We start from the raw sequence: 16,093 nt of genomic DNA, 5'->3' as shown, positions 1-16,093 counted from the left end.
AATTTACTGAAATCAAGAGACTAAAACTTCAGAACCCGTGGGACAACTACTATCAACATTTTGAAAATGCTTACATAATTTCCGTCGATAATTTAATTATATTCCACAGTTATTCTCTATATTCTCCGAGTGAAACTTTTATAGCAATATTATTAAAGTGCCAATCTTAAAAACGAAAAGATCCGGCAAATAATATGTTATTCATTTTAGGGCATTTGATGAAATTTGAAAAATTCCTAACGACGTGGTCAATCGTAGATTAAATGCGACCGACTTCGGGCGGCGTCTAGGGAATTAAAAAAGCAAAAAAATAAATAAATGTTGCGCATTGGCGTTTAATAAAACAGTTGGTACAATATTTATTTTTGTGTGCATTTTGTAAGTATACAATCGCAATGTTATTGGTTTTAATGGAAATTAACTAGGTAGGTACCGAATGCCGGAATGCTTACACAAGTACCGATAATATCGTAATATAATGATATACGCGTAATATCATTTCGTATCGAATATTATGTTTATAATTTATCAAGCGCCACCGGAATTACCAACATATTGTGGGATAATATCACCGAGATGTGGAACCCGTGTATCAGACGGTAGTATAATAATATTAGTAATAACGTATAGGTTCACAGTGATTAACACAATATATAGGTTTATATTATTTTCTAGGAGAATGTGTCGCAAAGTAATAATGATATCGTCGTTTATGACATAATTATTATTGTTTAACGTCACGTTGTGTGCATTTCTCCGACAAAATTAAAACCTTTTGTGGCGCATAATGCTGTTGTTCATAACATAATAGTATACAACTACTAATGTACGTACCGTACTCATTATGGACCGTTTCATGTCAACGCCGTACACCACGCACTGTTTCATACATTGTAAAATGATAATGATAATTTCATGTCTTGTAAAAAGTAATAACCCAGGTACCATTATGTTTATGCACATTGACGAGTTGACCATAACAGTAATATAATGACACGAGCAGTCAATTAGCCGGCACTCCGAGTAGGCAATTTCGGTACAGCCGCGCGTGTGTGCATCGCCAGGCGTATCTTCATAAATAATAATAATAATAATAATAATATTACTATTATAATAAAATATTTGTATAAAATCTGGTGAACACAACCGCGGTGCCGCGGTGATAAATTGCAGTGGAAACCTAGTTTGGTAGAATTACACGTTAAGCTGCCCAAACGTACATTGTATACATATTATTATATTATCATATGAATTAAAAAAATATTGACTTAATTCGCAGGCGTTACGAAAATTCCAATGTTCTACTCAAACCATCAGCCATATGCGTCGAACATAATATCAAACGGTTGAATTATACAAATGTATATCGTGCACTAATAACACCGCACGTAATATTAATAATATTATCATTGCTGCAATACAAATTACAATTATTATTATTTGTTTATAGTTTATACTTAATAGGAGGTAATTAATTTAATCAAATTCTGATTTTTGAAATTTTTAATTATACTTAAGGGCGAGCCAATTTTCAATTATTTAGATTTATTATACCATTTGAACAGTGCGATACAAACTTTATTTTTCAATTGAGAACCAACCTTTTTTACCGCGAATAATTGTCAAGCCGGCAATGGCATTTTTTTTATAACATCTTCGTAAGTCGGTTGCAATGTTGTGCATTATCTAGATAATTGAATAGTAAAAATATCTTTCTTTTATCTTATTTAGATAAAAACAATTTTAAGTATATTTTTATCTACGTATATATTTTTGTATATAATTTTTTGTTGCAACATTTTACATTTTATTTTTACAATATTCATATAAGTCCTTATACATTTTTTTATGAGAGGTGTTAATTTTTCTAATCTATTGCATGTTATAGTTTATGTATTTGGTTTTTTTTTAACTAAACACTTTTTAACTATTTATTGCATTTCATGTATTATTTATTTATTACAGCAATCTGTCTTCACTGCTGATACCTTATACCGATGTCAAAATATTATATACTTAAATAGGTACCTCTATTATTTGTGTCACAAACTGTGACTTGCAATTGCGGAAATATTTTTTTTTTTATAATGGACAAAACAACAAGATATAGTATAAAAATGGCGACATGATGTTAATAAAATACACCCACGCACACATACACAATATATACATACACATTTTTAAATAAAACTTTGTCTCCCAAATTTATCCCAAATGTTGGCTGTTGTCGCTGACTCGTTTTTAGTATCTGATGACGATGGTAGGCCAAACGAAACATATTATACGCAACTATGTACGTAATAACTAAAACTATCAACTACAGAAAAAAAATTGTATTAATCAATACTTTGAATTGTTAAGTGTTAACTATACAAATAATCACTGAAAATATTACTAAGGTTTCCATTATAATATTTTAATACTACAACAAGCAGTAGTAAAAAGTATAGTTTACAATTATTTCTTAAGTAATCTAATAAATTATGGGTTCAAGATAATTAGATGAATTAATTGAAATATTATTATAATATTAGAATAGAAATCAATGGATAAGATAAGAATCAACCTTAAAAAAAACATAGTAACAAGATTAACTGTTACGTAATTTGATTTTATTTGTTTAAAGTAATAACTATTAAATTTCACGCGTACATAAAGCATAAAGTTGATGATCGATCGAAAATCACAAGTATACATATTGAAATTATAAATTGTAATGTATATCCACGGATTTAAATTCGTTGTTATTTCCACGTTCAATACTACGTTATCCGTTTTCGGTCAATTATTGCGCTATAAATTCGTATCATATTATTATGCCGTCGATATTAATTTATCTCATTCGATTATTATTCAGAACATAAAGACATTCGTAGTGGATCGACGATTGATCTCCATATTTATTATATTACTTCTTAATACCTTCATAACGTTTATATATTACCCGTGTATTAAAAAAATATATTTTTTTTGCACTCTATACCCCTCTCCCGTGGTAAAATTGAAGATAATAATTATTTGGTTTTGCAAACATCAACTCTTTCGCATGCAATATTCTTTTCCAGACGCCGAAATAATCTTTACAAACATGTCATTACGACACTTAGAAACAATATTGTTATTATCAACGTATTAAGTACTAACTTCGTCCAATAAAGTATCGTCGTTTTATTTGATACCGAGCTTAAAGACTTATAATAATATAATAGTGTACTGTACTACTGTATTTCACATTTAATCCATTAACCCCAAAACGTTTGACTCGCGTTACATTGTGTTTTCCGTTCGATCAATTGATTATCGAGCCTTTTGAGGAATTATAATAATTATTATGTGATTCGATAGTTTGAGAACATACGATAATAAAATATACTGTACACCAAATAATTATTATACCAGTATTATTGTATAACACAACAACGTACGACATCAGTTCTCCCTATAAAAGATGTTCGCATATTGTACCTAAATCAATAGAGAATTTGGGGTAAATATATTTGTTTGTAAATTAATTATTATTAATAACCCTTACTTCGAATTATCATCACACAATCGGTGCTAACCAGTGTGTCGTATGTGTATCTTGGCGTGGCGATATGAAAAACTCCCGACAACAAAGCAATTGACTTAGTGATCACATACCAAAGGAATTTTGATGATTCATCACCCCTAAAAAAATCTTGATTTATTAGTTTAAATGTCGGATTCAATTTTAAGTTTTCTAATACTAAAGCTTACATAATGGCACGGTTTTTATTTTAAAAAACTTTCGGCCGAATACAAAAATAGCCAGAGAACTCTGAGAATATAAGGAATTTCGATTTTAAGTGATGACGGAAGGGGAGAAGCTAGTTGATATTGATGTATATATATTATCATAATGTATAACCGACGTGAGCGAAATAGGAAATGGATAATTGAAAGAAAATGGAAAGGTAGTAAAAATGATGACATGAAATGAGATTTAAGCGATTACGACGTTTGGCTTTAAACTTATAAGAATCACAAATTATTGTCGACGGACCAATGGTTTTGTAAGAGAAGTATTACTGTGTTAGGGGCGTTCCTGTGTAATATAGTAAAATATTTTGTGAAAAAGAGATAGAGTAAAATCTAATTTAATCCGTGTTGATACGAAATGGACTTTGTTCGTGAGCCCGACTAATATATAGGTACAATATTTTTATTTTAATATTATAATATAATACGCTTCCTGTATCTATTGCAGTGAATTTATAACAGTACAAATAGTTTTTTTATTTTCATATTATTTTAACTATACAAATACTTCAAAAAAGTAAATTTAACCACTCTTAGCCTTTATGCATAGCTCACTCGTACGTTGGTTAACATAATTTAACCAATTGAAGTCTGTGTAATCCGTGCTAAAAACGATTTTATGTTATATTATATTTTCAAAAAACGTACATTTTTTTACATATAAAATACTGCATTAATATTCGTCGAATATAAAAAAATCTATATTCTCTTACTAAAAGTAAACATTCTAAACTAAAGTTGTTAAGGTTAAACAAACAATAAGATACATATATAAATGAAATAAACAAAACATATGTATATAATATACTAAAAAAACAACAACAAACGGTTAAATGTTTTATTTCCGAACCAACAAAATAAGAATAAAATATAATGTATAATATATTGTTCGTTTTGAATAGTTTTCTGAAAAAAAAAATAATAATAATAATAACGCTTTCTTTTTCTATACTTTAAATTTATGACCAAACGTGTTTTGTAACAAAAGAATGATTTATACAGAGAAAGTTTGTTAAAAATAGTTACATCTGATGCCACGTCGTTAAATAGGTCGAAACAAACGATTATTGCTTTAATACCGTCCTATAATATTACACTTCCGATAGACGTCAACATATTATTAGAAATACTCGGTATATGGTACATGTTATAAGTATTTTTTATTTTTCATAATATATTAGTGTGCACTCTTCATACAAATGTGACCACCAAAAAAGGGTGCGCTCTATTACTCAGTTACTTATATTATTACTCTCCAACACGACTTAAGATAGTATGGTTGCCCAACGAATCATAATAAAGTGTCTACCAAAATCACTATGAAAATCAGCTGGAAAATTCACCACTAGCGCTTGTATGTAATAGTGGCTTCATACCACGCTGGCTATAAACCCGTAAATTCTACTTCTATATCAGCACACATCATATCGCAAGCGCTAGTGGTGGATATTCCAGCTGTTCTGGTTATTTAATTTGGTTGCCAGTTTAAAATGATCTTATCATAGGTCGTCGGGCAACCATACTATCTTAAATCGTGCTCTACAGTACTCTATACATGTCTTTGAATTCTGTTTAAAGGGTCATGGGACTAAACTATTAGTTCACGAATTCCTATAATTTAAAATTTTTTAACTCTTGTATTTTGCGCATGCTCAGTAATTTCACTTTTTCTGTTTACCTTGTTTTTGTGAACAAACGGTATAATGGAGTTGCCCGCCTTTTGCGTTTAAACTCCCCTTTTACCAGCCTCCCACTTATAATTTCAGTATTATTTTAGTACAGGTTATAAATTTCAACTTTCAGATTATTTGCATAAATCATCTCTCTAAAATATAATATGAATGTCTAAGATTTATAAGAAACGCAAACACATAATATTTTGTTTTTTCTACGTTATTTCTTTAATTGTCGACGTTGTGAGAACCATATAATAATATGTCCACCATATTGGGTCATAATCTTATTTCAGTCGGAGAAAACGTCTAATTTTTATCTACGTACAAAATGGATTAAGATCAGAGTACCGACATGACTCGAAATATGAAAATTATAATATAGCCCTCAACAAATATTTTTATATTTTTAAATTTATTTTCTCTTATTTATAATTTACATGATTTATGTTTTTTTATAGTTCAGAAAACATTTGAAACCAGTGAATTCGCATGAACCATACGATTTAAGAATAACATCAATTTTGTAAGTTTAAGAAATTTTATTACTATATATGAAATGGTCAAAAGATGGCGCGAGACACGATGACTCAAATCTCACAGAGACACGAATCTCTGTGCAACTCGAATAAACTATTAGATCTCTTAAAATAGATTATAGATTTAGTAATTTTTATCTTAATTCCTCAAATGTCGGTAGCTTTCCCATATTTTTTTAAAATTCAATTTCTAGTTAATGTGACATACAGTCGGTATGTATAATTATTTGACAAATTTTGTTATCAATTTAAAGCGTATTATAATAATATAATAATATGTTGTCATAATGTACTCCTTTATTACAAACAATTCAACATAATAAAATACAGCGTAGGTATTGTATTTTAAAATTATACAATAATATGTTTTTTTATTTTATCTAAGTTTTACTTATACGAAATAATTATTTAATAATTTCATTGTATAATTTACCGTTTTTTTGTACGTATTCTCTATACACTACCTATAGATATTAGATATCATCGTAGTTAAATTATTTAAAATATTTTTTTTTATTTTATTAATATTACTTTTCCAATACATTGCTTAATATTAAAATATTATTTTCAAGCTATCGGTATTTAACTTTATTTTTTATTTTAATTACAGTTATTTTCAACCTTTTAGATTACGAGCGAAGCGATATTGATTTTACAATGATGTGTGTGTTTTTTTAAATTTTTTTTTGTGTCTGTCATCACCTTTTAGGACAGTAAAAGTGCTTGGATTTTCTTCAACAGTAACTTTTCTGATAGGAAAGTGAAACTAGATGGTACTTTAGAGGGTCAAACGTTAACATTTCCCAGTAATTTTCAAAAACGACGTGAAAAACAAAAGAAAAATGAAGGAAAAACGGGAATTTTTACGCAAAATCTGTTTTTGAGAAAATCGATTTTGGTTTTTTGTGTAACTCTTAAACAATTAATGTACTGTACGTACATGAAATATTGACTGTTTATATTAGCATTTTCTAGACACGATACAATTTTGAAAATAATTTGACTCTTTTTGAGCCGTTTGCGGACATTGTTAGTTCTCAATTTTTTTTTGTTTTTTTTTTTTATAAATATCAATAAAATTGTATTTGTTGGGTAGAAAAGCGTGAAAATTTTATTCAAGGCAGCATTTAATACAAAGGCACATTTTAAGCATTTAAAGTTCAAATTTATAATTTAATAATTATTTTTTAGTTAAACATTTATAAAATGTTCAACTTTTATAGCTAATGATTGAAAATTGAAAACAAGGCTCCCCGTAAATAGGTTATATATAAATTACTTTATTTACAATAATATCATCAAATATACTTGGTAATATCATAGGCTGACTGGCCGTTTTCGCTCAGAATCGTTTTTCTCTTACAATGATATTTTATCATTGAATTCAAATTTAACACCATCCATTACAGTGACCCACTTGTAACCTACTGTACAGCAGAGTGACATCCACTTACCCACCTTTTTTTAAAATTGATGCTACGTCAATAAGATAACCCATTTTTTTGAGACACCTAAATAAATTATTATTTTATACATAATATGTAAAGGACGCGAACCCTCCCCTCCAGATTGAGAATTATTGTACTTAATAAAAATATGAATACTGTATTACATTATCGTGAAATGTGTATAGACCCAAAACTGGAGATGTCCACTTTGAATTTTACTCTCGTAAATCGGATCAGAAAATTGTGCAAGACCTACTCAATCATATGATAGCCAATGGTTCTCTGCCAGGACCAGGAACTGTGCCACTGGTAAAAACAGCGCTATCCTTTCAGCAGGAACCATCGTTGTGGTTAAATGTATGTGTACATCTATAATTTATTTTTTGTTTAATTTATGAGTTGTAATCTCATTGACTATTATAGAAAATGGACGTGAACAAAAATCGAGATTCCATACCCGAAGGAGAACCGTTCATTATATCATGCATAGCCCAAGGTCCACCAGATATGCAATTCAAATGGTTTAAAGATGGAATCCCAGTTAATACGTCAATATCAACCAGGTATATTTTGTAATTGGATTTTTAGTTGTTTTTTTTTCATGTTATACGATTTAAAAATACGTAATTTTATCAAATACATTAGGTCTGAATAAATAAAAGGAATAAATATATTTTGACTTGGACTAAGATATTAAGAATATATTATATCGTTTTTCGACTGAAAATACCTTTGTAGTAACCACGATGATTAATATTCGAAAACAATTTGATTTGTATGTAGGGTTATAAATACACGTTTAGCAGAATAATTGAGTTTTTCTATGGGAAAAAAAATCTTCATGTACACTTTAAATTACATTTTTATTTTACAGCGCTTTTTGTAACTCGAGTAGGTACTTAAAATAACGCTCGTATTATATTATACTAAATAATGAAAGAAAAAATCTACGTATAACTTGTATTCAATCTAAAAAAACATGGAGTATGTTGAGACATATGGTATAAGAATGGTTATTACTTTGAAAACAAGTAAAAAATATCAACGTACTATTTGTTTTCAACATTTCAAGTTACAAAAATTCGAAAACCAAAAATAAAATTAGTCCCATTAAACAAAAATCGTTTGAAACCTAAATCTACTAATCTCAAATTATACAGAAAAACATAAGAACATTTTTAGACAACTAGAATTAGTTTTACCTAACCCAAACCCTCCCTCAAGTACGAGAAGACAATAAGTGATATGGACACGGATGAAAATTGGACACACAAACATCACACACGTCCACTTAATGAGAAGAGAGCCGAGACCAAACTGCGAGTTCTGCAACGACACCCCGATTTCCACAGCACACCTACTCCTTGAATGCCCAAATTTAACAGAACAAAGAAAAATTTTTCCTCACCTAACATTAAGAGATATTTTAAGTATAGACAATTTTAACTATTTAATTACATTCCTTAAAATAACCAATCTATTTAATAGAATCTAAATAGTTATATATTATTGTTACCTATACCATTATAACCACATACTTGTACTATACTGTATTTCCTTTATTTAAATATTAAGATAATTGTAAATAACTTGTAAACATGTTTTTGTCCCCGGCTAATGACTTTAATGTTGAAGCCGTATCAATATAAAAAAAAAAAAAAAATAGTTTTACGGTGTGGAAGAATTTTAATCAATACTATTGAAGTTACAGTCGATCACAACTCAAATAACACTTCGAATAAATACATAATATTTTCTTGTCTATTTTAGAAACATTTGGACGAAAATCAAGAAAACGGACAAACCCGATTACAAGTCATCCATGTTGGTGATCGAACACGCTGACATCTTAGACTCTGGAAAATTTACGTGTCAGGTGTCGGACCACTCACACCAACAGTGTCAATCAGTAGCGTTAACAGTGATCCCCCTGCCGGAAGTAATAATGAAACCGTCCGTAACGGTTAAACCGGTAATTAAACAAACACCACCCATATTTTTTTTGGTTGATTTAACTTTGTATAGATATCTAGGTTCTTACTTGTCTCGTCGTTTTTTGCAGGGGGACAACGTGACGATTATGTGTTTTTTAAAAAACGAATTCACTAAGTTTGGGAACACGTGGCTGGATAGTGACATGCGTTTGGTGAAGATCGACAAAAACGTGTACTGGGAAGACTTGCACCGCGGTGGCAGTGTACTGTACGTGAAGAACATAACGGTGAGAGTACTTATAATATGATCGATATTATTTCCAGTCGCGATTACTTTACCCTGTCGTGGTCCATTCAAATGATTCTGGTTGGATCTATAGCATAGTATAATAATTTTTATAAGCCATTAAACGTTCAAATAAAACGTGTTGTTTATAATTTCCGTATAGACATTTTTTTGTTATATAAGTATAATACTACTTACATATTATAACCCAGTGACAGATTACCCCCCCCCCGGAACAAATGTGGGGTCTCGTATCATGCGTCGTGTAATCACGTGATCACACGATACCCACACATGCCGTTTTCTAACGTCTGTGTGCACATATTTTTACAGTCGTCGGCAGAGTACAGGTGCGAAGCTTCTAACCGAGCAGGCAGGCGTAATGCCACCGTGTACGTAGACGTACTCAACACGAGAGTGATGGCGCATTGCGTTGCGGACGGCGTGTGGCCGCTGACCGGTGCCGGGAAATCAGCATCCTCGGAATGTCCGAAAAATAGATCGACGAGCTATGCGTCGCGTACGTGCGTGCTGACCGCGGCCAACCGCACCGAGTGGCAGAAAGCCGACTATTCGCGGTGCGCACCGGATGACCTAAACAAAATCACCATGAACGTAAGTACTTACATGATAATATTATCATGCAATATACAATAGTATAATATTAAGATATTGTGCAGCTCGAAAGTGCCCGAGATATATATATATTATCCGAGCTGATTATATTTTCATCGCGGACCAGTCGATATCTGTAGAAAACACAAGAAACTTGTCGTTTTTCATTCTATTGTCAAAATACGCTACAATCGTTGTGGAAAAATAAAAAAACAGAACGTTCCTAGAGTTTACATTGCTTGGATTGGCCGGTGTGCTTCGTCAGGTTCACTATGAAATTATAACCACCAAAATATATTATGATATCGTAGTGTGTGGGTGTTAAAGATAGGTCCATTGTGAGGTTGGAAAATATGATTGATTTTAATATATACACGAATAAACCCAATCGTATATAATCGTAAATACGCGAATAATGATAAGTGATAACAATCTATAACGACACGCGGCTAAACTTCGAAGGTATTAATTGTGTTGTCGACGTCTGCAATACTTTTGTTACCTACAAACTGTATGCAGTGACAGAGGATATTAATAAATAATGTAAGGAGGTATTGACAAAATGTGTTCCTAAGTCCTAACCAATAACTCCTGCATAATGGTGTACCTATTTTGCATACTCATAACGCTATGTTTCCTCCCACTTCATTATTGAAATTTGTGAAAAATATGAACATACTCGTCGTTATGATTTAATAGGTTAAGGATTTAATGGCAGGGCTTGCAAACGTTTATAACGTTTATAATCATAACGTTATGATTATAACGTTAAATTTGTCGAAAAACGATTGAAATTTGTAAACGTAATTATAACGGAAAGCGATAATCAAAAATAATTAAATACCACAAAACAAAACAATATAATAATTAACAAAGTATATTATAATATATCATTAAACGATAAATAACACAAAACAAAATAATTTAAAATCCATTTATATAAAAAGTCAATTTACCCCAAATGAGCTCTAAACTGTTTATTTTTAATTATTATTGATAATTTTATTAAAAAAAGACCTGGGTATTTAATTTACACAATTATTATACAAAACTATTATTTAGGTACACATAATTGTGCCTTTATTTTTATAAATATTAATTTATTGTACAAGTAATATTGAAGGTACAAGAAAATTGATTTTTTTTTACCACCTGAAGATTAATTTTATTGATAAGATGAGGTGGGATTTAAATCACATAATTTATTTTTTACTTGTGATAATATAGACAACCATACGATAAATGCATAAGCAGTGTTGCGTTGTGGCCAACACTTAGTTTATACGTTTAATGTTGAAAAGTCGATTTATTCCTATATATCCGATTTGCTTAGGTCACCCCTAAAACCACAATTATTAGTACGTAAGCCTGGGATAAAAACGAAAAAAGACGCATTTGAAATGTGCATTTCCTACAATGCATACGTAAATTTAACAGGGCTTTCAAATATTTTTGTATTTCTTTAGAAATCTAATTTGGATGGTTTTTTTTTTTCCATTACTATTCTTGTTTTCTTTCGAAACCAAGTATCTATCACATTCTGTTCGAAAGCGTGGACCATCCACTTTTTCGATCCCCACATTCGAAATGCATCACCAACCGTATGGATGTGCGTATAAATAAAGCATTATGTAGATGTATAAGTACAAGTGTATAACGGCCGCAAAGGCCAAGTTTCTGGATTTTCAGTTTAATTAAAAAACTTTTCGATCGATGAACATTATGTGTCTTTACGACGTCTCTGCTTTTGTAGTAAAATTGACAAAAAAAAAACAAACAAACAAATAAAAACATGCGATGGACTCGTCCGACACTTACGCCGTCACCACCGTCACCGCCAAACCATTCAACGGCACACATTTTTCTGCTAAATTTTTTCTATTCAATCACAAACCACTATCTACATATGAGTGTACACTGTCAACGCTGCGTTATAACATAATATTACACACCTACGATACGCCGTTCACAGTGTTGGCGGTGATGTTTACACATCCTACCATCGTATTTTAATTTATAATAATTATTATTATCAATGTTATTGCGCGAATTTCAAATGCGGTCATGCAAAATTCATTTTCAGTTTCGTAAAAAAACGTTGGGATACGATAAGGTCAACGTGACGGCCGCGAAAACGTTGAGTTCACTATACAGCGATCTTCACTCCACCGCCGTATGGTATCCAGGCGAGGGTGAGCCCGTCATCGATTTTCTCGTGTCCGTCACGTCGTACTTACAGAAATCGTCTGATTTGGCCGACCTAGACCAAGCGTCAATCAGCTTTGACAACATACTTAGCATGCTGTTGGAAAACGATTCGGTGGTTAACGAAAAGGTAAGACGTGTTTACTATCTGTCTACGAATCGTAATACGTCGTATGAATGTCATTATTATTTTATTACATTGTTACTGTTATATTTTTCATTTTTGTTATCTGACAGAAAATCGTTCAGCTTCTGGATATGATCGAGACGTGGACGCTGTTAAAAGCGTTTTACTTGTTCGCCAACAAAGGAACTAAACAGTACACCAACCAGATCGAAAATATACATGTCGCGTCAGCCTCGGAAGTAGTGATAAATCACAGTAGAAATATGACGCACCGGTTTTATGACAAGTACAAGCACAATGCAATTTTTTTTTTAAATAATAATTCAATTGACATGGCCTCTTATTTATTTCACGTACAAATGATGTATTTCACAGACAAACCATTAGGTCCTTACAACAACCAAAAGTAATCGTTTCCATGTGCGACGTTCAAATCGACAAATGGATAAACAAATCGTTCAATGTAGGAGTCACGACGTTCAGAAATCTATCGGAGTTTTTTCCGAGAAAATATTTCATAAACAAGAGGTAAATAAAGACGAAATCATTTTCCACGGTTTCAATTAATAAAAATGTATATTATTTTATTTTAAACGGAGCTAACAGAATTAAGATATTTTGAAATACTGAGTACTGATATTATTATGCGACTTAGGTCATATTCACTGATGTCGAAAAAAAACATTTCCTTTGGAAGTTTTCAATTTTAATTTCAAAGTTATTGTATTTATTCAGGGTACGCTTTGTCCAATTCATTTTCCGTATATTATATTTGTATTTATTTATTATTATTATTTTTGTTTTATTTTTAAAACTATATTTCAATACTGGATTTCTTTTCATAATGTGGCATAATATTAATTATATAAAAAAAAAACCAAATCAAAAAATCTATATCCAGGTAAACCGTTTTTGTTCCCGCTACCCCCTATGACAGGTATAATAATACTTTGAATTCGTACGCACAATAAGTCAAGTCCGTTCAAAATACCAGTCAGAAAAGAAAACCGTTTCTGTTTATTGAATTTTAAATGGTGGAATGAATGGAAATAATAAATCTACAAATCAGCTCATTGCGATTGTATGTCAAGTTGAAGTGGAAGGCCGCCACCTGTGAAGTTGTAACATCATCTTCTGGTGATAATAAAATTATGGATTATTATTCGGGCGATCTGGACTTAATGAATCCAACTGTAGGATGCCCTACGGGGGTGGTTGATAAAAAGTATAGTGGTTTTAGGAAAAAATAGTTGCCTGAGATAATCTTAAGTCTGTCGTAGTGTCATCATACACAGGAAGTAGGAATATGTTATAAACTAAAATACGAGTGTGTTGGTTTTCAGCAAAGACGGCGAGATCGAGTACAGCGTGATGACGCCAATGGTATCGGTCAGCTTGGCGCAGGACGGTCAACGGATACGCAAACACTGGCCGACCATCGTTACCGAGTTGGAGTTCGACCTTACGTTGCCGTGGCTGGTAAACGGAACGTGGAACGTAACTTGCGCGACCATGGCCAGGCTAGCCGACCACCAGTGGGACATGTCATCCTGCCGGGTGGTCAACGTCTGGTCACCGTTGTCCAACGTTACCCGTTGCCACTGCCCGTCAGCCGGTCTGTTCACCGTACTCGCTAGAGTGATTCCACTGGTTAGTATATAAATATAAGACTTGTGACCAACCAAGTCGAATAGGTAGGATTGAAAAAGTCCGACGACATTTCCTTCATGTTGTTGCCCAAACGACCGGATTCTGAGGCAAAATTAATTCGTTGAAATCGAGGCGCCATTTTATTTATGAATTTTTTGTGTCGTAAGTAGGTGTATACACTTTTGAATAACTATACATTCATTATCCAATTTTATTGCGAAAGATATCTCTAAAATACGTAATATAGCATTAATCAACCAATTTGCATCTTATGTTTTTATCTCATAATAGTATGTGCCTAAGCCCGTTCGCAGGCGTAAACTATTGAATAAATAAAAATAAAGAATTTATGATAGTATAAACACTATTGTGTCGTAAAACAGCACTATCGCTGGACTCGTGTGTGCCCACTGAATAGTTGTCGGGTCGTTAATTATGTGCAGTTAATTATGCGGAACACGAATCTAGCGCGGAGTGTCTACCCTTATATGTGTGTACCAGACTTACTAAAATGTTTATTTTTCTTTGAAATTTAATCGTACGTTATATTGCAATATAGTTATTTTTCCTTATATTTTACTTATAGACATGTTGTGCAATTTTCAACTTAAATATCTGTGATTATATATTTAAATACAATTTTAATCACAAAATATGAGACACGACACAATGCTACGATCTCAGTTTACTAGATGCGTGTTTATGAATGTAATTTTCTAGTCGAATGAAATTTGTACTTTCTCAAATCTATGGATAAAATGCATCAAATATAAATACATCTTGTTCCTAAACTGAAATTCTCCATAATAACAAACGAAGCAACTTTATGTTTTTATGCAAAATCCACAAAGATTCTTCTATCTCGTACCTCCCTTACGTAAAACGATTTACCGACTAATTTAATAATTCTGTTCAAATCAAAAAAGAACGAAAAATTTAATTTATCATATATATTTACATTATTGTTATAATATCATATCACAACAAAACTTAAAATGAACAAAATTTGCGAAAGAATTGTTTTTTTGTTTTTTCTTAAATCACTGAAATTCGTGGAATCTTGTTAACCTATTAAAAACTCATCATATAAACGATTACTAAGATTCCGCTGGACTTGAAAGGGTACGATTTTTGTATTTTCATATAATATGTTTTAAGGAATATTATTTCATAGACATTATACCTCAGATGTATACAGGATAATATAGTCAGAAAAATAATATTTAGAAAATAATTCTTAACTGTTTGATTTTCACTACCTATTAAAACTATTACCACACTTTTGCTTTGGATGGAAAATGTATAGATAGAAACAAAAATTACTCTTAGGATAATACTTTAAATATTGTTTTCGTTTCTAAAACTCACATTTATTGTATTTTTAGCAATAATTATTGTGCAAGTATAGGCTATTAAAAATATTAGCACAAGAAATCTATGACCAAAGTAACGCATTGTTAGGAATAACAATATTATGTACAACTTTGAAAATTTCGGACATAACTAACGTTACACTACACATGCAGTGCTGTCAAAACAAACGTCCCAGTTTGGATTCGAAACGGTTTATAACGTATTTGAATAATGATCGTCGTTTGTTTTTATTCTTTCTCATACTTAGGACGAAGGAGGTCAAAGTACTTCAAAACAAGATGTGATTATCGTGTTCGGATGTGCTTGTTGTCTGGTGCAATCGGCGATGTCTCTGATGCTGCTGGTCACTCAATGGGTTAAACACCCGACGTGCATTGTGTACTTGAAGATACAGCTGTGCTTCGCAATTATAATCCAGATGTGCATGTTTCTGTACGCAACGAAAAATGTAAATGTCCATCG

General features: G+C 31.5%; 1 protein-coding gene across 2 annotated transcripts in view; it reads left to right on the top strand.

The window, feature by feature from the left end:
- LOC132952870 (uncharacterized) overlaps positions 1–16,093 on the top strand; it is a 237,206-nt gene that overhangs the window by 197,469 nt on the left and 23,644 nt on the right. For both annotated transcript variants that reach the window (XM_061025345.1, XM_061025346.1), the window contains exons 8-18: positions 5,915–5,979; positions 7,626–7,797; positions 7,864–8,003; positions 9,211–9,412; positions 9,503–9,661; positions 9,994–10,275; positions 12,359–12,610; positions 12,718–12,893; positions 12,983–13,135; positions 13,951–14,257; positions 15,879–16,079. In XM_061025345.1, the coding sequence (XP_060881328.1) occupies positions 5,915–5,979; positions 7,626–7,797; positions 7,864–8,003; positions 9,211–9,412; positions 9,503–9,661; positions 9,994–10,275; positions 12,359–12,610; positions 12,718–12,893; positions 12,983–13,135; positions 13,951–14,257; positions 15,879–16,079 (2,109 nt within the window). The remainder of the gene's footprint in view (positions 1–5,914; positions 5,980–7,625; positions 7,798–7,863; positions 8,004–9,210; positions 9,413–9,502; positions 9,662–9,993; positions 10,276–12,358; positions 12,611–12,717; positions 12,894–12,982; positions 13,136–13,950; positions 14,258–15,878; positions 16,080–16,093) is intronic.

The sequence above is a fragment of the Metopolophium dirhodum genome, chromosome 9, assembly GCF_019925205.1.
Source record: "Metopolophium dirhodum isolate CAU chromosome 9, ASM1992520v1, whole genome shotgun sequence".
NCBI classification, from domain to species: Eukaryota; Metazoa; Arthropoda; class Insecta; order Hemiptera; family Aphididae; genus Metopolophium; species Metopolophium dirhodum.
The sequence above is the reverse complement of the archived record's forward strand: the minus strand, read 5'-3'. Positions and strand labels throughout refer to the sequence as shown.